The sequence below is a fragment of the Anarrhichthys ocellatus genome, unplaced genomic scaffold (assembly GCF_004355925.1).
Source record: "Anarrhichthys ocellatus isolate YVR2014 unplaced genomic scaffold, GSC_Weel_1.0 scaffold23, whole genome shotgun sequence".
Classification (NCBI taxonomy): Eukaryota; Metazoa; Chordata; class Actinopteri; order Perciformes; family Anarhichadidae; genus Anarrhichthys; species Anarrhichthys ocellatus.
This window is the reverse complement of record NW_022280053.1, coordinates 1308607-1334253: the sequence shown is the minus strand read 5'-3', so window position 1 is coordinate 1334253 and position 25647 is coordinate 1308607. Positions and strand designations below refer to the sequence as shown.

Below are 25647 nucleotides of genomic sequence, written 5' to 3'. Positions count from 1 at the left end.
TGCAAATGACATTTAATAAAGCAAAATCTAATAATCTAGAAAGCTGTCTGGGGAGTGCAGCTGATAAGGAATGGAGCGGGAGTTTGTAGAGCCTCAGTGAAATAATAAGGTGCATGTTGGAGGTAGAGCAGGGACCCTGTTCGTCTCAAGCATCTGCTCTGTCTGAAAGGGAAAGAGCAACAGAGACACAGGTGGAGCATATGAAATACATTACTGCTGTCAGGGAAAGCCAGGAAGCTCCAAATTGAGGCATCTCTGTTTTTATTTTTAGCCTCTGCTTGAGAGAAAGGCTGTGATTAGAGGGAGTCTCTACACCTGTAAAGGTCTTAGTGTTTTCAGAAGTTTAAATAATTAAACAACCCCCCAAACAAATTGGTGACACGGTCGATTGTTGCTACCCGACAATACTGCGTTCATTCCATAGCTGGATGGATTTTGTGATTGCAAATTCAGAGGTGCAGTCTGACAGGAAATCATTGTCATTCATGCACCTGGTGTACCACCTGCCACTGTTGGCAACTGAACACACGTCTGTTAACACAGTTGGAGACGCTTCGCACTCAGACCGGGGCCATAAAAGCTGAAGTGATACTTGTACCCAAGCTGAATATTGTGTTTGTGCTTCAACCAGCTCGCTTGTTTATTGTATTTACAGGTTACACTTCGCCCCATTTATTAGCCTAAAGAAAAACAAAGCACTATTTCAAGTTCAATAAAAGTCATTTTTATCAATAAGGACATGGTCTGAGCACACAAGACGAATGAACGGAAACACACCTGTTCATCTGCTCACACAGGTAAACTAATATGTACAACACAACCCGTCACAAAGCACTGTAAAACTCTTTTGTACTGTAATAAATAAATAGCACAAACATATATACATGGTACTAAAATCACATCAAAAATACTGCCACTGCCTTATTGTCCCATTAAGAAACTACAACGGTACTTAGACATCTTTTATAGTGCTTGTAAAAACCATCAAGGGACACCTAAAGCATTGGCACAGGGACCTCTTTACATAAATGGGATAATAAGTAAATATACTAAATATTCAAGTGTAATAGTTTAGCGTTAAGTATGATAGTATCAACAAAGCAACCGTCTTTATTTTTCTGGGTGCTTACGAAGATAATTTCAGGACATCTTCCACCCTTTACAGCTTGTATATGTGTGTGTGGAGAAAAGTTTGGGGATCACCAATGTTAATATAATTCATTCCAAAGAGGACATGACGTCAAAACATTAGGATTCATCCTCCAGGAACCATGAATGTCTGAATAAAGTTAGCATCTCCAGAGCCATGCTGCTAGTTTGGCTAAAAACACAATAAATACATAAAAATATGGTCAGAAATTTGTGATGAGAATTGTTGTAAAATAATTACAAGAGTATTTAAAATGGTTTGACCCAACAGGAGTTCCATCCTTTTCCACCACAACTTCCTTTTACTTTTCACAGGAACAGTTGGGCTTAAAACATGCTTTCCCAGGCTTTTGCAGTTGAATGTATACACTCTGAAATTGACATATTAGCACAGCTGCAACATCTCTCTTAAAACCGCATCAGCGCTTATTTCTCTTAACAAGAACAACGTGCTTCAGATAAAGAGAAATAAATGATGGCAACAGGCAGCGAGTCTGGCAAATGTGGGACTGACCGTGTCGCACCTCATCATTCAATCCTGATGTTCTGTGCTTCACGTTACGCTCGACTTGTACATAAACAGAGCCGGTCGGATAAATGAAAGAGGGGCAGTTTGCTCCGTGGCAAGACAATCACCCGCGAGAGAGACACAGACTGGCGTTTGCCTATAGCGAGGGAGGGACAGCAAGAAGCAGAGAGGGGGGGGGGGGGGGGGGGAGGGGGGGGGGGGGGGGGGGGGGGAGTGTAGCTGCAGGGACCCGGTCAAGAACACGCACAAACAAATGAAAATAAAGAGACATTGAACACCCAGTGGTGCCTGGAGCTAAGGTGCATGACACATGTGCGATTGAGTCTGAAACAACCTTATTTATCTTTTTTTCCAGTAACTTTACACGTACATAAAAGACCACAAAACTATCTTTCAAATATAAAAGAAAAGCATGCCAAAATAATGTTAAAGAGAGAAATGCTTTCTGAAGTCACACTTGATCCAGAGTCCTGGTGCTTCATGAATGTCTGAAGTGCTGGGTTGGATGCTGAAGAGCCTAAAATGTATCACCATTCAGAGGTACACAATGGTTTCTTCACTGCCCTCCTCCCCACCGCTGTCAGTCTCCAAGGAAACCAGTGCACTGAGGTCCAGCTGAGGGTCACCGGGATGAGGCAGCACAGGATATGAGTCAGCTCCACCTGCTGTTGACGACCAGGTCTCCGCGATGTAGCCGTGACTGTTAAGATCTGAGAGAGCACACACAAAAAAACACTATTATTATACTCTATATGTAGAAAAAATACAGCTACTGATGCTGGTAATCCATTGACCAGATCACTCACTTACTACCCGCTGATACATAATCACCAGGATGGGACATGCACCACTTGTTTAATGAGCTCAGTCTAATTGTTTGGTCCTCTCATGTAATCACTAACTGTATATAGATCAACCACAGCTGCTGCGGCTCAGCTTCACATGCTCCCTCCTGCTATCCACACTTCTACTTAAAGGTGTCACTTTTATTATTATCTTTGTCAACATAATCCATCGTCATGGTCGGAATTCGATGACACCCGCCTCCTCACACTTGACGGTTGACAAGAAGAGATGAGGAAACGAGGCACCGGAAACGAGGAGGGATGAGCAGAAATGTTAGCGAGAGCAGCCTTAAGGCCGATATAACGAGGATCCATCGAGTCGGCAGACATATGGGCTGCTGAAGTTGAATATTATATCCCCGGCTTTACGCCCCGTTCCCTTCATGGATCAATAGCATTATTATTCAATTAAAAAAAGAGAACTGAAAGAGTGTTTTCATGGGTGGCATCTAGTTGAGAATGTGTGTGCTCTTACATGTGTGTGCGTGGTGGGTGCTGTCTAGCATACGGGCAGGTGCGCTGTCATGGTAACAGATGGCGTGAACTATAAATTGCCTTATTGTGTCCCCCGTAGGAGAGCGTCTCCGTTTGATTAATTATATAAGAGTCTGTTAGAGTGGCTCTGTTAGCCACCATATAGGCCTGGTGGCCGCTGATAGATGAGACATCAGTGTGCAGCCGGATGACAAAAACACTCGATCTCTGTCTTTAACCATGAAGTCATGCCATTTTAGCATAATTAATGTGTTAGAACACAGACAGCAAATGTTTGCTATATCTAAAGAAAGCAACAAAAAGAAAAGATGAATTTGTTAGGGCTACTTGAACATTTGGAGAAAATCTCGTTGGCTCTCGGATAATTGTGGGTTGCCAGAATCAGTATAATGCTACGTATATCTATGTCCACTCTGGATTTGAGTCAAAGCCTTCTGGACAACGCTTGACAACATGTCTGGTAAATAATAATCTATATCAGCGATTCTTTTGTGCAATCAATATAATGAACTATCTATCTAAGGATTTACATTCTGTCTATTGCTTTTTACTGTGTCTTGATTGGTGAGACAGAGAGAAATTCCCTGCTCTGGTGGGACAAGACGATCCATTTCATGCTAATATATTCTAGTTGTGATCTCAGTATTGAGCAGAAATAATCAATAGTATCATTTAACCACCGCTGTGCATCCCGACGCTTTGTTAGACAGCCACGGATCAGGTTTGTGCATCACGCAGCATATTATGTAAGGTGTGAATTAATCTACAAACTGTAAAGAGACGCCAGTTTCATCTCTCTTCTCCCTTGGCCGACTCTCACGATGCTCTCGTCCTTTGTGTGAAAAGGTGAGCAACAAAAACCAGACACGACTCACCAGATGAGGCGTCATTTCAGAAAATTCCATCCAACTGGTTCCCCAAGATTACATTGTGCAGGAAACAAATTATGGAAATCTCGCAGTGAATGAAAAAAAAGGGTGTGTATTGGTGTGTGTGTGCATGAGAGGACATCTTCACATGCTCAGGTGAGAATGAGAAGCGAGATCATGTTTTGTTCCATGTGACTGGCGGAACAATGGGAAATTTGCATCTGAAAGAGATTCCTCTTCTTTTCCCACGATAAAAAGAGATACTAGGTTCCTCCACATAGCAGGCAGCAGGTGATCCAGCATGACGAGGTCTTCAAATCTGAGACTGCATACAAAACACTAAAGGGCTCCTTATAGAGGTATACATCTGATGAGGAATTATGTGAAGATTGACCAATATTATTCAGTGTCTTTCGGAGTATGTCGTCGCAGGCCCTCGTGGGATGCAACGAGGAGTTGTACAGCATTGTGGGTAGATGCGAGCTGGAACGCACCCTGCGTTGTAGATGGCAGCCACGTATACACCCCTGGCTTGTTAACAAGTGACTCCGGTTTCACCGGGGCTCGTGTGTGCTCAATAATGAGGAAAGGTGAATAAGCGGATTAATGAGGAGGAGGTTGTGCTGCCTGTCATTGCTGGTAACCAATACCAGAAACACTGAATCCCCCCCTCCCCCACCCCGCCCCGCCTGCCGCGAATATTAGAATGAGCTTGTGCATGAATAGATTAGGAACGGGGACATGCGAACGTGAGAATGTAGCAGACACCTCATGAGCGAAACGCAGATTAACATGTGTCCGCATCTCTCATTTCCCTGCTCGCGACCCCCCCCTCCCCCACCATCTCTTGATGCAATGACAAGTCATGCTGTAATGAGTTTCGTAAAGATTTTTTTTTAGATCGATGTCCCAATCAGGCCGCCATCGCCTGTGAACTGTGATTCACACGCTGTTGTCTGCACTGCCAGTCGATAGATAGATGAACCATTGATTTTCTCGTCCTTTGGCAGGCGGGGGGGCCCCCGGCTCGTCGCAGGTGGAGGTGGTGGGGAGGAAGGGCGGTTTCTTTGTCAGGACACACTGATTAACTGGGAGGAAGGACAGACAAGGCCTCACCGGGGATAGAGCCTTGGGAGCAGAGCGAGTGTGTGTACAAGTACGCTCTCACGTACAGGCGGAGGGTTTGTTTACATTCTCACAGGAAGCAGATTTGTCATTCATGTAGAGCAGCAGACAGTAGGATAACCGCACACGGCTGTCCCATACAAGAGGCACTTGAGCTGTGAAATGTCTCGCCATTAGCGCATAAGATACAGGATATTAAACATAGCCAGTAATGAAAATGATTAATTGAGCTACTTGATGCATTCATTAGTGGGGTTTTCTACGTCAACTTGCATCCCTTCCCAGATGGCGTCTGAAAGTTATAAAAGAAAATCTTTTTAAAAAATCTCATTAATACGGAAATGAATGTTTTGCTTCCCTAACATGTCCTCTCTCAGACTAGTGGAACGTTTATTTAACTGCTTATTTGCATCTGCAGATTTTTGAATTCACCAAAGGTTAGCATTAGCTAATGCCTCATTGGCATATTTAAACATGTACTTTCAGAAAACTTGTCTGAATGTAGGTTATCCACTGGGGAAGTTTCTTGGACAAATCAAGACAATTGAAAATGGCACCTTGGCCTTCAGGAAATCGTAAAAGGCATTTTTCGCTATTGTCTGACGTTTTATTGACCAAACAATTAACAGCAGGTGAACTGATAACAACCGTTAGTTACAGCCCTCGTCTACACACCAGACAGACCAAAACACAGATGAAACCATCCTACATAACATGTATGAGGTAACAGGAGACATGAGAAATCAAAAATATGAGTCCTAATGAGCCCCTTGGCAAAAAGCGATCTGTGTTTTGCTTTAAACCTCCACTATAACAGATGGTAAAACTTCTTACCACTGGGCGTGTGCTGCAGCTCCAGCCGGCCTGCGGGGCTGTAGAGGTACCCTGTCCCCATCATCCATCCCTGGGAGTCTGAGTGTGGACTGTGGGGAGTCTTAGCTACGGGGGTCTGTCTGCTGTTGGATCTTGCCAGCAGGGTGTTCAGACAATTGTGCGCGATGGGGTCATTTCGTTTGTGGTGGACGTGACGGTTGTTGACGCTGGTGCTGGCGAACGCAGCTTCATTCACAAACACGGAGCCGTTACCGGCGAGGTCTCTGGACTGACTTGGTACCGAGTCCTGGGGGACAGAGAGCATCATCTCGGTCATGTTGAACTCAAGAACACCATCAAAAGACTTTCAGATGAAGCTCATGTTCTCGACGTTGATGATTAGAGACACCTATGAAACCATTTAACAATGCACCTTTGAAATGCACTGATGCATGAAGGATCAGGAAATGTATTTTATAAGTGAAACTGCAATGAAAGGTTCTGCTAATAGTCCTTTCAGATAATTTTCTCTAAAACTGCATTTTAAAAGGGCAGCTCAATCTAAATTAATGTTCCCACTTACCTCGAGAGGCATCTGGTATAATAACTTGACAGATCATTATGGTTTTATTCGTCCAGGTTTTGAGATATCTGTCTCTAAGATTTCTGCTTTCACCCCAATACAACTGAAGCAAATAGAATTTAACTTGTGTGGCTCACAGCATATGAAAAACCCAAGTCTGGATAATAGACAGACTTAACTGTGACGTGAAGGGACTTATTATTCAGCGAAAGCGGTTGCTATGAAAACTGTTAACTGTGTGTTCTGTAAATTCTCTCGAGTAATGTAATCTGTTTCTAAAAAAAGACACTTAGCTGCTCTAAATAAATTTTATTTTTTTTGCATTGAGCCTCACAAACAAATCACCATTGTATTTGTGTAGAGGCAAAGCTCTCAGCGTAGGATATCTCAAATCCTGAACAAATAAAACAAAAACAAAATGTGAAGGGTATCAATCCTCTCTTACAGCTCCAGCCCCCTGATACCCTCTCTCTCTCCTGTCCCATCTTCACATCAACATGGCCTCCTTTCCTCTGCGGAGCGGAGGCAGCACAGCTAATTGGAAATGACCTGAGAGCTGGTGTGTGTGTGTGTGTGTGTGTGTGTGTGTGTGTGTGTGTGTGTGTCATTCGATCTGTCTCCGACCCTGTGAACTGCCGCTTCTGGCTAAAACATTAGCAGGAGAACATTAGGACCTCCACTGCTTCAGCACGACTTTGTCAGACCGCTGCTGTTAATGCAGCCTCCACGCCGACTAGAATAGAGAAATGGAAATAAGTAAGTCCGCAAAAAAAGCCAGGAGAGCCTCATCGCATCAAGCCTGGAAAAAAAGAAGAGAAGAAAAGCCCACGGTGGTGTGTAAATGAATGAGGGAGAGAGGGAATATTGTAACCAGCCTGCTCATTTGTCTGTCCATTCGAGTGCTCTCTGTGTGCGTCTTTTGAACAGTCACACCTGCTGAACTGAGCAGCACAAAGCAGCACCCGGCAGAGGCTTAACATGGATGCATGAGCTACTGTATATTAGTTTCACCACCGCTGCTTGTCCTTGTGAGGTACATTGAGACTTAAAGGGCAGGGAGAACAGTGCAGCCTTTATCCTCCGTGCCTTCCAGCTGCGGGGGACATTTCACTGTGGTGCTTTTCAAACAAAGTGTCGATAATTTAAGTCCTTTCGGATGCGATTGATTGGTTTCTTGGGCTGGTTTTAATTATTTTGTCGGGGCTTTTATTTGCAATGGTTTAATTATCATCAATCATTAAGATGTTTATTGGTGAGTGGAGCTGCTGGAGCACGAAGACAAATGATGCTGAAATTGCTCTCATTATCGCAGGTCGTATATCAAGAGGGGATTGTGCTGCTGTGTGTAAATGAGTGAACCAGCGTAACTCAGGCTGATAGCTGTCTGGGAAAAGCTTCTCATTAACGGCTTTAGCCAATAAATACTCCATAAACACTGCATATCTACCTCACACTCATGTCAGGGTCAAGAGCTTTAGTCAGAGGCATTATTGAGCCTTCGATTAAGGCCTCAGAATAAACATCAGAAGTTATTCCAAAATCCATAGACAGCAGAAACAGTTGTCTGTTGTGTTGCCATACCTGCTGCCCATCTAGAGGGATGACCATGTGAGGAATCACAGTTGGCAGACTCCTCTGCCGGCTGTGCCTCCAGGTCTGGAGCAGCTTTTGCTGGTTCTCCAGACGCTCGCGCTCCCTCTCCACGTTCCTCTGGCCCTCCCTGAGCCGCTCCAGGCTCTGCTGGTACTCCTCCAGCTGCTCATCCAACTCTTCCCTCTCGCGCCTCAGCCTCTCCGTCTCCAGGTGGCACTGCCTCTCCCTCTCCTCCAGCCTGCTCTCCTGCTCCCCCTGCTGGCTCTCCCTGGCCTGGCACTCCCTCTCCCAGCGCTCCTTCTCTTGGCGCAGTCGGTCCTGGAGCCGCTGGGCCGCCGCCAGCTCCTCCTTCCGCTTCTCCAGGTTACGCTGCTTCTCCTGCTCTTGTAGGGTGTTGCCCCGGATGCTTGGAAGGTGCGACCGCTGGGCGCGGGGGGAAGGGCGGCCAGTCTCTTGGAGGAGGAGCCTCTGGACCTCATAGCAGCTGTCCTGGATGGTGACGGCGGCCTGCAACCGACAGGGCAAAGCAGAGACGAGTTTCATGAAAATGCAAAGGCCACTTTAACCACATGTGCATCCTCACAACAGGTAATATGAGAAGGCGATTTGAATGGGAAAAAGATTTGATCAGACCCTGCCCTGACCTTTTATGTGTTAAGACAACAGAACTTCACATGGTGGAAAGAGCCCACCTCCACTGGTAGAACTGCGGTTTTCAGGTTCATATGCAATAATGCATTCAGAACTTTGAATACGAAAATATCATTGAAATCAAAACCTCAAACTCACATAGACGGGCAAGACACACACATCCCCTCATGCAAATACACAACCTCTCTGCACAAATTTACATTTTATACTTAGCAGCAGTGTGTGTGTGTGTGTGTGTGTGTGTAGTGAAACACAAGACTCTTGTACGTCTCCCAGCAGAAAAAAGATCAGTAGGATTCTTGCTCCTGTTGCTCGCTACCTTTGGCTTCAAACAGCCGAGCGTTGGTTCTCTGTTTACTGGAGCTGGAGCGTGCAGGCATATTAAAGCCGTTATCTTGACTGCGCATGGTACTAACAAAGCGTATAGTATGTTCTCAGCAAAAAAATAGAAGAGATTTGATCGTTTGCTGGCTTTCTGATTGGATAATAATATAGATGAGGACTGCGAGCGGGAGAAGTAGCAGCAGGTGGTTAGCCGTATATTGAATAATGCACTCACCTGCAGACTGTAGAGTAACTTGGTCAAGCTTTGGACACTTTGATAAACCTGTTAACGGATAGAATCACAACACAGCATGCACATTAACAAGCCCGCTGTGATTTTGATACAAGACATTTTTCTGCTAAACAATGAGTTACACTTTACAATCTACTCACAGGAAAGTCGAAATATTTTCAAAATTGGAAGTTGCATTCATGCAACATGTGCGCCCCCTTGAGGCCGCATTGTGTCCTGCCACACTGTTTAGGGTCAAATTCGCACACACTGCAGTGGATAACAGAATGATTCCCTCTTATCGGAGTCATTTACCTCACAGGTCACAAAAAGCTACAAACGGTCGCACAACTGTGGCATGGCAATTGGAATAAGTCTCCGTATCCATTTTTAATGGCGCAATACCTTTGGTAACACAATGGACTTCTTCCTTTATTATGAGCTTATCAATGATTCATCACATTAAGACTGAAATGTAATTCTAATAGACTGTGCTGAATTATTAAAACAACTGTTGGCAATCTTGAGGCCCACATCTGTGAGGAAATGGAAAGCGGTGAGGCTGAGATGCAGGCAGTAAAAGACTATCATGACCTATAATACCTCTGGAAATACAGCTGTACCTCCCCCATCGCAACTACAATGAACATTACATCATACTTCTGCATCAATATTTAACTCAAACAACACCTATTGAATTCACAATCTTTATTCATACCGCGAGGTCATACGAGAGTGGCTATAAGATACGTACATTTTATGTAGCAGAAACTGTGCTGTACCTTGAAGTCAATGTCATTCCTGTCTGGTTGTTGCAGGAGAGATGGGGCGTGAAGCACAAGGGTCTCAGTCCAGCTCCCCTCACTGGCCTCCGGGTTTGCGAGTGAGGCCTTAGAGTCTGAGGGGGGCTGTACAGGCGTAGCAGGGCTGACAGGAAACACAGAGTCTGTGCTAGAGTCCGGGCTGTGAGTCGATGGAGAACATGCCTGAGATGACAGCGTGGCTTTCAGGTTCTCAGCTTGGGGAAACAAAAGCAACAGCAAAGTGTGAAACTCAGTGTGCTGCTCCAACACCTCACACCTGTTTAATATGAGCCTGAGAGTTCTGGCTGGAAGAACAAAGACAACATTTTGTGAATTAAAAATCCCACGAAAAGGTTCTCAGGGACAAAAAAAAAATGCTTTTTATTTTCAGATTTTCTGGTCTTGTCCCTTGAATGTTTTCATGCTGACAAGAGATTGTTTAAAAAAAAAAGCAATAATGAAAAGATTCAACAAGATAACATCTATTTAAAGGCTGCAATGACATAAACCTGATCATAATCTTATATATGCCTATATGTAATTGTAAGAAGAAATATTAATTCATAAAAAATTTGAAAAATAAAAATTATTAGACTGCATTTCTTTATTAAATGAAACCTGTCGGGAAATTTCCCACTTCTTGATTTACACACTTAATTTAAATTTCCAATTTCTATTAAAGTATTTGTCAGCAACTTATTGCTGAGGATAGGCATAAGCGGATGCTGTTGTTTAAACAGCCTGATGACAGACAATAGTATTCAAAAACAATTATAATATAAAACATGTCTTCATACTGTTATAACTGTTAACAAACACTGTACATTAATAGACAAAAATGTCCTGATATCTGCTTTCAATAACATCATATCAGCCATTTATTAAATGTTAATCGTTATTGATGCTAGGTTGTAAAGTATATCCAATATTTTTCTTACTTTCTTGTTCAGTGTTCTGTTTGTCTGTGTTTGTTCCTGCAGGGTACAGTATATGAAAAACATCTCACCCTCTTGCAGAGCGGCAGAGAGCAGCCTTGTAGCCTGGGGCAGCTCCTCTGACTGCGGCTGGACGAGCAGCCGCGGTTCGACCAGTGCCGCGTCCGTCCTCCCACTCAGAGCGGCGAGCCCCGCGTAGACCTGCAGCTTCTCCTCCAGGCTGGAGCAGATCCGCTGGTCCTGGCTCATCAGACTCTCTGATACACAAGGTCATCGGGTTTCACAGATGGAGCATTGTGAAATGTTTAACTCGGGGGGTAAAGAATATTCAAGACCGTGAAAGAAAAGAAAAGAAATAAATGATGCCACAGGTTTCAAAATACCTTGTAACTTATGGATCTTCTGAATACGAGCCTCGGCAGCTCGCCTCTCCTCTTCAGATTCACTCGTGGATTCTTCTTCTTCCTCCGGACAGCTGAGCAGAGAAATACATCACTGCGGGTTACACTTTTTGCAAATGGTGAAATCTGTATTTCTCAATATCCTCCTTCTCCCACACACACACACACACATAAAACAGAGACCTACACACACCTCTCCACTGCCTCTCTAATGAGCCTCATCCAGGTGTTTCGCTCCTCTTTAGATGACGTGTGGACCTCGTACATTTCTGGCCCGGCGGCTGACGCGCTGATCAAAAACATCCCTCTCTCTTCGTTTGCTACTTCTCGCACTATTAACTTCTGCAGCGCGATGACTGGAGGCTTCTGATCCTGAGGCACATTACAAGTGGGGAATTACATTTTTTTTGACATGATGTGATAATGGCCCGAGATAAAACCACTGAACAAGTAATGGAACATCGTAATAGACACACAGATTATCAGCGATCAAAATCATTTTGTGTGCGTACCACTGCGGCAAATGTATACTTCTGGTCTTTTTCTTGCAGGAAGATGAGTGCATCTGTGAGAAGGAGTGCCAGGACATCTATGGAAGGGAGGATAAGCAGAATAAAACATGTCATAAAACTGATCATTTATTCACATTTTGTACATGCATTAAAAGAAAACATGCAAAAACAGCAAATCGATCACACAACAAACCCCGGCCTCACCTTTAAGTCGACCGGTGGCGGTCTTCCACAGAAGCAGGCCCTGGTGTTTGAGCGTTTGCCCCGGCCCCATCATGTCCTGCTTGCGGAAAGTATGGCCGTTCTTCAGCTTGGCTGCGCTGCGGTTCTCAATGCGGTTCCACACTTCCTGTAACCTCTGGCGTCGCTCGTATTCGCTGACGCTCAGGTCCACGGCTGCTATCACCTCTCGGATCTGAGCCAGTGCTTTGGAAAGGTCGGCATGCTCCACCGTGGCCTCTGAGGGATCGGGAAGGAGAACTACATGAAGGCTGAATGTAGACTTTTAAACTGAAATCTTGTCTATTGTGCTGTTATTGACTATACAAACATGTCACCAGTAGAGGGCGGTACATGACTTACCTTGAGTATATTGTAAGATCCTCTCCAGCAGCACTGGGTACTTTGTAATCCTTTGGGTTACCAGCAAGATGCACTCTGGGATCTCCTTCCGTCTCACCAAATAATTATTACCTTGTTGCTTGTAAAAGTAACATAAACAATTATCCAACATCTTCCTGATTAGAAGGGTCATTTTCCTTTTATTTTAGAATTAGTTGAGCAGGAAGTACAAAAGATGCTCTGGAAGAGTAAGGTACCTTAATGAAAATCTGAAATCTCTTGTTATGCTGCTGGAGCTCTTTGAAAAAGTTGACCGCTTCGTTGTGATGGCTGCAGAATTCTCCGTACACCTGCTTCATCTTCTCACTATTCTCATCTGAAAACTGCAGAGAAAAGACACACACGAGTGATTCGCACCCTCGCTGGTTTCCCTCCGTCGCACATAAGAGAGAGGCAGCCCCAGAAGACCAGCTGACCTGTTGGAGCAGGACGTCTCCTATTCGCTGGATGAGGTAGTTGCTGTGCCCCTGGGGCTGGGCTGAGCTGTGTCGCCGGTCCTTCATGGCGGCAAAGAAGGCGCGGTGGGAGAGAAGCAGCTGGTCCAGACAGGGGAAGACCCGCTCCAACGCCTCCGGATCGAGCTGCACTTCCTCCTTCATGCCTCGCCGGAAAACCTCGGCCATGATGTGTAGCGTCTGTAGGTGGTGGAGCTCGGTCTGCATCAGCTCTGAGGTTCAACATGTCAACATTGAATGTGTGTGTTACATGAAAACACGTGTTGTATTACGTCGCATAACTTTAGCTCTTCCTCAATCATATTAATGGCTGACTGGCAGAAAATGACACATTCCAGTGGGTTTCTTTCACAACTCTGGCATCTGCTCACCATAGATCACATCCTGCCTCTTGACAGCTCGTTTGTCCTGCTTCTTGCAGAACTTGTGCTCCACGGTAAGACTCCACGACTCCGCCTTGTAGTCCACAGCATCGGCCGAGATGTCACACGCATCAACGCAGTCTACGGAGGGAAAGAGGTACAAAATCACTTTCAATCAAAAGTGCAGGATTCAGTTGGAGAGAAACTTGACTTCAACTCATCTCAATGTATCTCTTTATCCCTGGGGCTATTTAGATTGGGGGGGAATTTGTCTCAATACTGGTCATCAAATGTTTCATGATTCAAAAATTTCAAAAAAGTTGAATTATTTGTGAGTAATTTAAGGATAAATGCATTAAAAAAAAAAAAAAACTACTAGTTTTTAGTGTTATATAGTAGTTCAGTTTTTTGGCTATAATATATCAGCAACCAATTTGAACACATTTATAAATAAATACTGCAACCCAACTTGAATATTAGTACTTTAAATATTTTATTTTGCATTTATTTACGGATTGTAAAATGCGTGTGCCAGATCACCTGACCTGTTACATTTGATCCACAAATGCACGTTGCGTGTTTGTGCTGAATGGAAAACACTTTCACTTTCACTGCATTCATGTGGGATTCCCAAGAAGGAAAGGTCTTTTTCCTTAAACATGCAAAAGCTTGTCACCCTTTGATGGGATGAAGCTGTATCTAAATAGTACTTTAAGTATTTTTACTTGGAATATTCCGGTGTAGTATCGATTTAATTTGCAACACTTTGAATTACTCACACATCGTCAAACACATTTGTAACCAGCAGAATAATTTATCTCCAGACAATTATGTTTGTTTTTAATAAATGTAAAAAAAGGGGTGGAAATCTTACAAAAGAAAAACGATAATACAAACTGGTTTAAATATCGGTTTTCCAACTGGAAAGGCAACAACATTTGGGAGCATGAATTGAATGTTAAAATAAGAAACCCATCTGCTTCTTTATAAGTACGTCGAAATCTGTAAACACTGAAAACAACGAGCAATAATCGTATCATACCTTCTCCGAAGGATGAGTCAGTGGAGGTGGAGGACACTGGAGTCGGCAGGAGCTCTTCTGAGCGGCCGTTGATCTTCCAGGCGTCAGACTCCGTCTCTGAACTCTCACTGAGCCGACTGTTACCCAAATTAAAAAAAAACATGAACAACCAATATAACCCACAAAATATTTACCAATATCCACAACTCGTATCATGTGAGTGATAAAGCTCTATGACCTGTCACTGTTTGGGAACGTCCCAGAGAGTAGGCACGGCTGGGTCTCAGTGTCTTTGATGACAGGCAGAGAGGTAGAGATGGGGACGACACACTGAGGAGGACTGTCTCTCACTGTGAAATCTGCGGGAATTAACAATAATCATTCCCAGAATGAAACAAACAGGAAATGCCACGCACAATATGGCTACCAGAGCTTGACAGCAAAATTGTTGGCGACTGGGAACCTTTGTGTTGTAAACTCACTCTGTGGGAGGGATGCTGTCCTGTCCTTCACCAAGTTAACAGCATACTTGTCCTGAAGTTTCTAAGTAATACAAATGAGAGAGGCTGGTCACACACACAAGGACAGGGCTCCAGTAGAGAGGAGTAGTTTTTTATTCTTATATTTAAAACCGATAATCACCTTCAAACATGGGGGGACAGATTCCTTACAGCCCTTATGGACGATTGCAGTGCAAACTGGGAAAGAGAGATTTTTCTGAAGTTTTTGTAAATGCACTTTTTTTCGTAAAATAAATAAATAATAAAGTTTCAAAATGACGCTATTACTTACCGGAGCAATGCAGCAGGTCCTTTCCAGATGCCGGTTTATCACACACCACGCACATGGTAGGGCCCAAACAGGACCCTGTGTTGAATCGATGTCCATTCTGCGGCCTATCCTTGGTCTCTCTGTCCTTCCCCTTCCCCTTGGAAAGCCATGCCGGAGACATGAGCGCCAACAAAGAGGCCACACAGGCTAAACGTGACCGCTACAGCTAAGCTCTCTGAGCAAAGCAGGCCTCAGTTCATATTTTCACAAACCAGAGTGAGGTTCCAATTGCAGAGTGAACTCTCCCACAAGTAAGCAGATATATGAGCCTGGAAGGAACCCCCGCCTTTTTACAAACTATAATTCCACCAACAAGGAAATGGAGCGTAGCATAAACAACACATGCAGGTCATGGAGCACTTCCAGGCTCTGTGCTGACTCAACAACAGGGGATTAATCATTAAAAGGGAAAGAGGTTGGACCCTGTGTTTGGACCGTCACTCTGACCTCGAGTTATTCCCAGAAACGTTTCCTGGTTGCGTTTCTCATAGAGTCACATATTCCATAGTAGTAGCAGTCTAGACCGGGAATACTGGCCTTCACAAAAGTTCTATAGTGTTTAGTAGCATGAATACTTAAATATACTTACTCATAAAAATAAATAATACAATTTAATCAGCCAGTTAATCACACAATTACTGGTATTCTTAAGCTAATAAACTAGGCTGAGAGTGTAATGTGGCATGTTTAACTCATGTTCGGTTATTGTTTTTATTCTAGTTCTTACGGTTGATGGGTGTTACAGCAGAGGTGTGTGGTTTGGGTTTACCTTGGTCTTGTTGCGTGTACTGGACATCCGGTTCTTGAGAAAACTGAAGGTGCGGATGACTTTGTACTTCTCTGACTCCACCTTTGTCGGGATGTTGTACTTATCCAACTCCTCCTCTTCAATTCTTAAGAAACATGAAAACAATCTCAGTGGGACTTGTTGTGTACCTTACAACACTTAAACAGTTTATTTGCAGACATGCATTAGTTGGTAAAGTCATGCCATCCTGGTCGTCTTCTTGCTGAGTCTACAGGACAACAAAAGCAAGGCTGATGGGTTAGTGTAGGTGCAGGCAGGGGGTCCTTATGAGTCTTTATTCTTATATGCTTGTAGTACAAACGCATATAACATCACCTACAGTAATTGTGGTTAATTCAAACTGCAACTTCCTGTCATGAAATGACAAACAGTTCATCCAAAATTATAATTTCATCTGATATTGCACAGTGTTTAGTTTCTGGTAAAATACATGTTTGAGAGAGCACTTGAAATTAAATTTGGATCATTTAAAAATCATGTTTTTAGTGAAATGTGGCAGAGAAATTTCAGTACATTCTCTGCAACTCTTAGCTGTGAAAGTAAGTTAAAATTAGTAAAATTGTTAGAGGCTAGATACATGCAAAACGACAATGACAGTATTGTTCTGCTGTTAAAGGAGCTGAGAGGAGATGAAACAAGGAGAGTAGATGAGAGGAGAGGAGAGGAAAGGAGAGATGAGGTGTTGAGGTGAAGAGCAGAGGAGAAGAGAAGAGACAAGGAGAGGAGATGAAACAATGAGAGGCGAGGAGAGGTTATGAAACAAGGAGGAGAGGAGGGGAGATGAATGAAGGTGATGAGAGGAGACGAGATAAGAGGAGATGCATAAAGGAGAGAAGCGGTTAGTTAACGAGGAGAGGAGATGAAATGAGGAGAGGATATTAAACGAGGGCAGCAGAGGAGGTTGGTGGGTTGTTGTCAATCGATGCGTACATGCTATCGGTCTTGGTCAGAGTTAGTTGGAACTGGACGGTTAAAGGACGCTACAACAGTCGAACAGGGCTCGACCCCCCACATACTCTTTGAGGAACTCAGACAGGGTGAGATGTTGGAGGGACTCTGCCAGCTCCATGCTGCCCTCATCATCAGCAGACTGGGCTCGCTGACGGAACCTAATCTCCCTGTAAAGAACAGCGCACACACACACACACGGACACCCACTGACGTTTTAAAGCTGATGATTAAAGATGCAAATCTGGTTGCTCAATTCACACACGAAATAGGCACAAAGGGCTCAATCAATGGGATGAAAGGCTGAGTGTTACACAATCATTTTGTCCTGATTATGTCTGGTATCTTCCACGAGGGGGAGCTACTGAAGTGTTGCAGTTCAATAAGGGTATTTATACATAAGAGGGGAAAGGAAATATCAGTTGGCATCAGTGAAAATAGTCAGAGTGGAACAGGAAGAGGAAAGGAAATCCTCTTTTTCATCAGTGCCACATCTCCTAGAGCAGACAGAGACCATATAAAGCAGCACTGTCACTTTTTACAGCGTTTTTCAAATCATAAACCATAATTTGCCAGAGCATTGTAAACTACAGTACATCCACGATGCAGCAGGTCACATCTGGGGAGAGATGACACTCTTAGCCATGGATGGAAAAAAAACAAAGAGCATTGTGCATTACAGAAACAGGGCTGTGTGTAGCTCAGGGTCACACGGATATCTGTACGTCACTACCTCTGTTGTCACTGGGACAAAAACAGACGGGATCAAAACACCTGTAACGCACAATAAACCAGCTGTGCTTTAAATAAACAAAAGAGCTTCATGAAAGACGGCAGCAAACTGCCCGCTGTCACCAAGCAACCTGGATGTCATGGTTATCCACATATGTTGCTCCCGGGCGCTGGGATTACACATTTGATGTAACGTACGTCTTTTTAATTAATTGCGAAAGCCCAAATGAGTGAGGCCGGAGTGAAATGACAGAGGCACGCTTAAACTGAAAAGACAAGACAAAAGGCCACGTAATCCAAATAACTTATAAGTGAATATTAATTAAATCATAAATACCTTTTTTCATGAGACTGCTCTGATATACTGGAGGCTCTTTGCTCTGTGTACATAAAGAAGGAGGAGTTGTACAACTTAATTGATCAACAACAATGAAGACAACACATTTAAAATTTAGACTGTTACAGAGTGAATAAAACCCCAACTGATGAGCAAAGAAACAGATGATCGGCACAGACGCGTAAAACAAGACAAAACAAAACACATGAAAGCTTAAGCACAGGCAGACACAGAGGGCTGACCCCTCAGACCCACATCATCATCAGGCTGCAAAGCAATCAGCTGTCTTTTCATTTCATCACTGCAAATGTGATTTCTTCTTGCACACCCACTGCCATTCTGATTACAATAAGGCTGCGTCATGATTAAGGAAGCCACACACACACACATGCAAACATATGCCGACGCCAAGGTTATTACACTTTGGTGACTCTAATTGACCTTTTACTTCAGCTATTGATTCAAATCCCCTTTCTAATTCCAACTGGTGTTTACTCGTATTTTAGTTTTCCACGATTTTGTACTTCAGCGTGAGCATTCAAGTATTCACAGATTTTACATTTAAGATGACTAAAGACATGTTCCTTTCATGTTAAGCAGGGGAAATATTTTGTATTTTCAAATGATGTTGGATAAAAGCAACTGGCAGTCATGATATCTCCATGCACAGGATAACTTCAGAATCATGTTTTTGTTGCCACCTGATGAATGTAAGTATTGCATTCACTCTCATTTTAGCTGTTTTGGTCTCGACCAAAGTAAATATCTGGCATTTTAGCTTCTAAATGCTCCACTGTGTTCCCCAGCTAGTTGCTGACTTTGTCTTTCTGCTGCTGCTGGACAGGCAGCATAAACATACAGTGGGTTTATCTGTGTTTTTTTGGGTGAAAACAGCTGCCTTCGCTTGGAAACAATTCGGTAGGCCGTAAAACCAAAACAAAGAGCTAACACATGTTACAAATCTCTGTAAGAGCTGAGGGGAACTGCTAAGTCAGGTGTTTCTGTTTTTGAGTCAAACTTAAATTTTCAGTAGTTGGAGAATCAGTTTACAGTAATAACCTTGACTCCCGCACACATAAGCACCGACACTGACAGCGGCATGCTGGCTATGCTGGGCCTTAGCGCAGTGTGACGGCTGTAGGTGTCCAGTACTTACTACCAGGGTGGAGAAGAGACAGAGATTTAGACAGAGAGAGGGCCTGAAGGAGAGATCGGCTGTGGCTGACACTGTGGAGCACGCCATCTACAGGGCACAGTGGACAGAGGGCTGCTCACACAACTATCACCACGTACTGTACAGTCAACTCCGGCCTGAGAGCTCTTGAATTGATATTTCTTGCAGTGGTGCAGGCTCATTGAGAATATTTGAAAAAAAACTAAAACAAATCTAGAATCCTTTTCCATTTGAAGAAAACTGTTAAAGTAATGGTTTAACATTTTGGGAAACATGCATATTTGCTTTCTTACCAAGAGTTGAAGACCACTCTCATGTCTGTCTCTTGTGGTTTTTCAGGCTCAAACCTCGAGGGAGTCACTGCTCCGAGCCAAGAAACAGTGCGGCACACCCCATAAAACCTAAACTTTTTTACGAATTGAAACTTTCTGTGGGGAACTTTTAACTTGTTATTAAACAGTCTCAACTTAATACTGATGCCTCTATATGACTTACATAAGTAAATGAGAAGAGTGGCCATGCTATATATTTATTCTGAATGCTTGTGATCGGTGCCACCGGGTTGGATCCGAGGAAAATAGATGCAGGTTCACCAGAAACTCTTTGAGCTGAGACTCCAGCAGGGCCTCCAATGGTGGAGAGCTCTGCACCCCGCAGCAGTGGCACCTCCACCGGCCGGGAGCAGAGCTTCGCCTCACTGCTCTGAAGGTCTCTGCGGGGAGTCAACAACGACACCACGCTGCTGGAGACCCAGGCCGTATCGCTGGGCCCGCTGGAGGGAAGGGAGGCACTGGACGACCAGAACCAGGACCGAGCGGAGCAGACTGTCACCCTGCTGACGGCTGGGAATCTGGTGCTTGGAAACACTACCGCTATTGTCCACAGGCACCGCCGAAATCACACAAAATACAACTAGTTCCTAGATGTCCAGGAACTTGTTAATTAGTGAGCTACCAGCTGCTAAGCTACACTACCCGTCCTCTCGCTGTAGCTTCATATTCACAGACAGACAAGAGAGTGGCATTGATCTTCTCATCTAACTGTTGGCAACAACAAAAATAAGTGTATTTCCCAAAATGATGAACTATCGCTTTAAGCACATTCCTTTGTTGTGAGTTGACCGCACTTTATACATTCGTAGTGAAACTCTTTAGTTGATAGTTGGATTAAGAAAAAAACAGAACGTAAAAAGTTAGCATCAACCATTAGGGACACACCAAACAAGTGAAGTTAGTCCATTGACACGTTGTTAGTTATGTGTTAGACCACTGTACATTTCTAACTATGTGAGGGGGTGAATCGTCCCGGTGCTACTGACCAGGGCTGATATCTGAAGTGTGGTTGTCCCGGGAAAAACGAGCTGGACGCAAGCTGATTTTGGGGGAAGAGTAGGAGTACGAACGCAGTCGACTCCCCTGGTCACACATTTCCTAGGAAAAAAAAAATGTGAATACAAAAACTTCAAGTCTTCAAACGTCTCATGATATATGGAGAAGTGGAATTATCTGAGCCTGAGATAGTATTTTACTTTTGTGGTGGGTTCACATGCTGAGGAGGCAGATTGACTGCGAGTGCATGTGAGGTCAGGGGAGGGACGATAGGTTTCCATTTTGTCTTCAATTTCCTCAACATCTGACAAGAGCGGGGAAAGTGGAGACTTTGGCTCAGCGCTGTCTTCTTCACTGTCCACTTCCAGAGCCACTAAACTGGGACTGGAGCAATACATGACTAGTTACACACAGAGAAACCGGAAAACACTGCGTTCAGACAAGAGAAAACATTCTACCGTGTTTAGTACCTGAGGTCACAAGTGTCCATGGGCGGACTTTCTCTGTGATTGGTCGGCTCAGAGGACACGGGGCGGTTCAGCCTGGCGAGGGCCTGGTCGGCGGGTGAGAGTGGGGGAGAGCAGGGGAGAGAGGGAAGGTAGAAATCCTCTGAGTAGGGTGGAGGTGTGCCAGTAGCTGGCAGGAGATCTTCTGAGTCCACCGCGTCCCACAGCCCGCTGTCCGTCCCTGTGCTGTCCCTGGTCACTCCACTGACAATGTTCATTATTTCGGCATCTTCCTCCTACAGTAAAAACACACGGCAGGAGAAAGAAAAGTGCAAAAAAAAAAAAAAAAGAAGCAGTACCTATTTTTAAAAGTAGCAAATCAGAAGAGATGACATGATAAATCTGAGTTTAAAGCGAGAGGGTGATGTATGACCTGTGTGTGATGTGTGACTGTCTGATCGCCGCTGTCCATCATGGAGAGCAGAGGGTCTGTAGCATGCTGGATGAACTGGTCCTCTCCAATGGACTGCATGGGATGCCCATTTACTGTGATAAACATACAGTACAATCTTCAGCAAAGGTTATAATCAATCAAATACTCTACTTCTCTTCGTCTCCACTCTGTTTTCCAAGTGAGGATCAACTGCTCTACAGTACTGTGCAACATGTCTATTGGGAATTTGTTTTTATCCTGCCGAATGATTTACTGTCACAGAACAAAGTGAGAAGCCACCATTATTCATCCCAACATCAGTCAGATGTTTGGTTGAATACAGACAGCAGCTCACAGAGTAACGTGGATTAACGTAACCAGACAACAGAAACACATCGACAACCACTTAAACAAGAAAGCCACCAGAAATATGCCAAAGAAGAGACAATAAATGACCAAACATATCATTATATTGGACTGTTAAGTCATATCTTCGTCAGTGAGCCTTCTGTTCTGAATCATTGATTCGTGCCATAATTTATTGATCTTTCATTGCATGAATGTGAAGGCTTAGAGTAAAGAAAGGAAAATGTGATGACACTACATACCGACTCCCCATTTGACCTTTAAAGGTTTGTTTTCATAGAAACTTCCACATATCAACTTCAGCGGCAGGCTGTCTATTTTCTGGCATTATTGACTAGAATCTTGCTCTCTTTTATTTAAAACAGGAGACGCCTTGTTCACCATGAAAAACAAAGCTGTTTTTGAGAGGCAAAGTGGAGCTACTTTAAACGCATGTAATTGCTAGATATTCCCATAAGAATGCATCATAAATGATTACATGTTTTGCATTGAAAACTTTTAACGTAAAGTGAGTATCTGCTTTCAAATGTAAATAGTGCATTTAAAATGTATTTGCACAAAGCAGCATAAAGAAAAGTTGAAGCAAATATTTATTCAAGGACAGTGCCTGAGTAAAGTACGTGTGTACAGTATATACACAGCTATATGTGCCACTGGTGGATGGTGTTTCTATGATAACAATGTGGAAAAAAGCCCCTCTCCGTTGGAAAGCCATTTTCATAGCTCTCTAGCTGAGCACTTTCCACTCAGACTTTGATGTCTGGACCAGCCATGCCTGCACTAATGTTAGGGAAATCCTGGGCATCACTGAGGCATTTCCTCTCTGCTGCTCTCACACAGTGAAGACATTAGCACGGAGCTCAAACATACAACGCAGACCTGTTATGTCAATTCATTGTATTTATCTTGTCTGCCTATTTGCTCAAATCAAACTGTCAGTGTGTATAAAGCTTTCCACAAGGACACAAACACCTTAATCCTAATTTAAAGCACGACGACAGACTGAAGGAGCAGTTGGCTAATTGTCACACTGACTAGCTCCAACAATAAACCAGAGAAACCCTTGCAATCATTTCAACAGATCTGGAAAAAAACAATAACTCTGGATGACAGGTTTACACCACAGCGACCTCGAGCTGCTGTCAGTGAGCTCGACGACTTGTGCAATAGAAAAGAATTTGCAGTCCTGCTCGAGGGTGAAACATTGGGATCAATGCCCCTGCGTTGTCACTCATCACTACTTCACGTTATCATACACACACACACACACACACACACACACACTTCAGTTTATGGTCACAGAGTTTATGGGCTCCATTCAGCAGTCTCTCGAGCGTTCACAACAGACTCTTCATTCTTCCACGGGCGACACACAGGAAATTAGCATTCACGGTAACCGTGGCAACACCTGAAACATTTTGAGCATCCTCCTCAAAAGTTTTTACAAGCCAGCGAGTGTTTGCGCTAGCTCAGCTTACACAACCCGGTGTTTAAAGAGAATTCAAGATTAATGCATGGGGCTCACCTAAGATGTCAGCTTTTTGTAAACCTACGACATCCGAGCTTGTTAATTCAAGGACTGTACAGAGCTCCACTGTCCGATCCAGGGGAGTCGGGGGAGGGGATGGCAAGGCGACAAGGCCGGGGGGGGCAGAGTTTGAGTGGGACACGCCTGACCCCATTCCTGCCTTTGTCCCAGTGACAGGGCAGATTCCTGGACTGAGTCATTGGGGAAGCCAGCAGGTAAAGAGGCCCAACCCGCACCGCCCGAAGCCAGACTCCAGGAGGATAATACATCCGTTTAATCAAAGGAAACTGCTCATCAACCTGAGACAGAAGTGAATCCCTGTCTGTCTGTGAAGCAGTTAGCGTATTGATTTCCTATGATGTGATTCAAAACAGGGCTCTGCATATTGTGCCAGCGCCACAAGAGAAAGGCTTCCAGTCGGGGCTTCTCAACCTACTAATTATGCGTTGTTCCCACACCCTGTTGTTCAGCATAGCCACAAATATGTATTTGTGTTTTGTTTTTTTATGAATTACCCATTCATTATTTAGGCCACATTAAGGTCCTTGCTCATGCCTGTGCAAAACAAAAATATTCAGACAGAGGTTGATGCATGAAACACTAGCTCCTACACTGCTACTTCTTCTTGTGCTCTTCCTCCCAGGAAAAGCAGTAGCAGCACAACATCAAGTCTTCTGGATATAACTAACTATTCAGGAATTGAAACCAGATGCCAGAGTATTATTGCCATGATATTAAAATGGAAACAGCATTTTGGATCGGATAAGTTGCTCTTGTGTTTGCCAAATCTTTGAGGTAGATAAATCGAGAGAGAAGAGAAGACGAGAGACGAGGAGAACAGAGGAGAACAGAAGAGAAGAGAAGAAATGAGAAGAGAAAAGAAGCGAAGAGAAGCATTACCAGATAATGAGGATGGGTATTCTTCTTCATCGTTGTCGTCATCATCCAAAGAAAGAACAAGCTGTTCTTCAAATACCTTTAAACAAACCAGAAAACACACAGAGGAAACATGGCTTTTGGGAACATTCAAGTTGTTTTTACTTAAAAACAACACAGATCAAAATCACATTTGCGTGCAACAAACGTCTGTAAACATTTACAGAACACAACGCACTCTGTTCCACAGACTCACGCATATATCTGCACGTATACTCACGTTGTCCACCAGCGCTAGCTCTTCCACTCGGAGCTCGGAGCCTGTGTAAAATAAAAATATTTAGCCAGAAGTTGACGCATAACACACTTAACACGTCTCCTCCCAAGAAGCGCCGCGTGGACGGCACGACATCGAGTCCTCTGTAAGTGACTCCACTATCGAGGAATTGAAGACTGCCAATGAGATGTTGTGCTCGTGCGAAGCAGCAGGTCCAGAGGAAGAGCACATACACCCTGCTGTGGGGTTGTTATTTCGAGATGATTAATGGACGGCTGCAGAAGGGTTAAGGTCAATACTGAGGTATACTTCCTTCTTCCCTTTAATGAGTCAATACTGAAATCTGCTATGGTTACAAAAAACAGTGGCCACAGGTTAAGTGAGAGCTACCCGATGTACGTGTGTGAGACAAACAAAAAAATAAAAGAGGCAGTGGCAGCATGGGAGATCTGGAACGGTCTCCCTCCGTGTGTGTGTGTGGTTACCAAAGGAGAGAGAAAAACGATCTGCCCCCTAAGGTTTCCTTGAACTGTCTGAGGAAGAACAAACGCACGTGCAAAGGAAAGAGTGTGCCGTTATGGTGTGTGTTGGAAGTGTTTTCTTAGTCTCCTTTTTCAGTTGTAAGTGATGGATGTCTGACCATACAAATGTTTGCTCAACTGATTCTGTGGTGGTTCATTTTCCACCGCTGCACACAGACACAGACAGCATATGAGAGCTGTTTGTGCAGGCCAGAGGCCAGTGTGATGGCAAAACCAATGATTATACTTCATCATTGAGTAATCTGTTAATCATTATTTTTGATGAATCATTTAAACATTTGGTCTCCATAGTAAGAAGAAGAAAGTTAAAAAAAAAAAATGTCCATCACAATTTCCCAGAGAAATAACAGTCCAAAATCCAAAAATATTTTTATTTAAATCTGCATTTAAGAGTTGCTTCATAAATTAATTAGAATATTAATTGGTTATCCAAGCTAGTTTTCGGTCATTTAACATATCGACCGATGATTTCAGCACAAGACACAACTACATCTGTGAGTCTTATTTCACTGCGTATGTGTGCTTGTCTGGCTCCGAGTGCAACGTTTGTTTTTGTCGGAGCACATGTCACACAGCTGGTACATCCATGTGACTGCTAACGTGTTGCACACGAGGGGAAACCACAGACAACACAGGTGTCCGGATTGATTTCACCTGTGTCTCTCTGGATCATGGTAAAAAAGCTGATAACCAAACCTCATTA

The 25647-nt window shown here is 43.8% G+C and overlaps 1 protein-coding gene across 5 annotated transcripts in view; it reads right to left on the bottom strand.

Moving 5' to 3' along the window:
* Window positions 1-1890: 1890 nt before the first annotated feature.
* arhgef28a (Rho guanine nucleotide exchange factor (GEF) 28a) overlaps window positions 1891-25647 on the bottom strand; it is a 35642-nt gene continuing 11885 nt past the window's right edge. For 2 of the 5 annotated variants that reach the window (XM_031859999.1, XM_031860000.1), the window contains 29 exons: window positions 24406-24446; window positions 24150-24225; window positions 21356-21468; window positions 20947-21218; window positions 20677-20860; window positions 20467-20578; window positions 19131-19217; window positions 17975-18017; window positions 16974-17075; window positions 15919-16042; window positions 15111-15246; window positions 14961-15016; window positions 14801-14861; window positions 14557-14677; window positions 14340-14455; window positions 13307-13438; window positions 12897-13147; window positions 12678-12803; window positions 12442-12559; window positions 12064-12318; window positions 11860-11936; window positions 11541-11719; window positions 11330-11421; window positions 11018-11203; window positions 9991-10226; window positions 9212-9259; window positions 7990-8508; window positions 5847-6132; window positions 1891-2388 (listed from right to left, as the gene is read on the bottom strand). In XM_031859999.1, coding sequence (XP_031715859.1) covers window positions 2213-2388; window positions 5847-6132; window positions 7990-8508; window positions 9212-9259; window positions 9991-10226; window positions 11018-11203; window positions 11330-11421; window positions 11541-11719; window positions 11860-11936; window positions 12064-12318; window positions 12442-12559; window positions 12678-12803; window positions 12897-13147; window positions 13307-13438; window positions 14340-14455; window positions 14557-14677; window positions 14801-14861; window positions 14961-15016; window positions 15111-15246; window positions 15919-16042; window positions 16974-17075; window positions 17975-18017; window positions 19131-19217; window positions 20467-20578; window positions 20677-20860; window positions 20947-21218; window positions 21356-21468; window positions 24150-24225; window positions 24406-24446 — 4325 coding nt within the window. In that variant the 3' untranslated portion in view covers window positions 1891-2212. The remainder of the gene's footprint in view (window positions 2389-5846; window positions 6133-7989; window positions 8509-9211; window positions 9260-9990; window positions 10227-11017; window positions 11204-11329; window positions 11422-11540; window positions 11720-11859; window positions 11937-12063; window positions 12319-12441; window positions 12560-12677; window positions 12804-12896; window positions 13148-13306; window positions 13439-14339; window positions 14456-14556; window positions 14678-14800; window positions 14862-14960; window positions 15017-15110; window positions 15247-15918; window positions 16043-16973; window positions 17076-17974; window positions 18018-19130; window positions 19218-20466; window positions 20579-20676; window positions 20861-20946; window positions 21219-21355; window positions 21469-24149; window positions 24226-24405; window positions 24447-25647) is intronic. The other 3 variants (XM_031860002.1, XM_031860001.1, XM_031860003.1) reach the window with 3 other exon arrangements.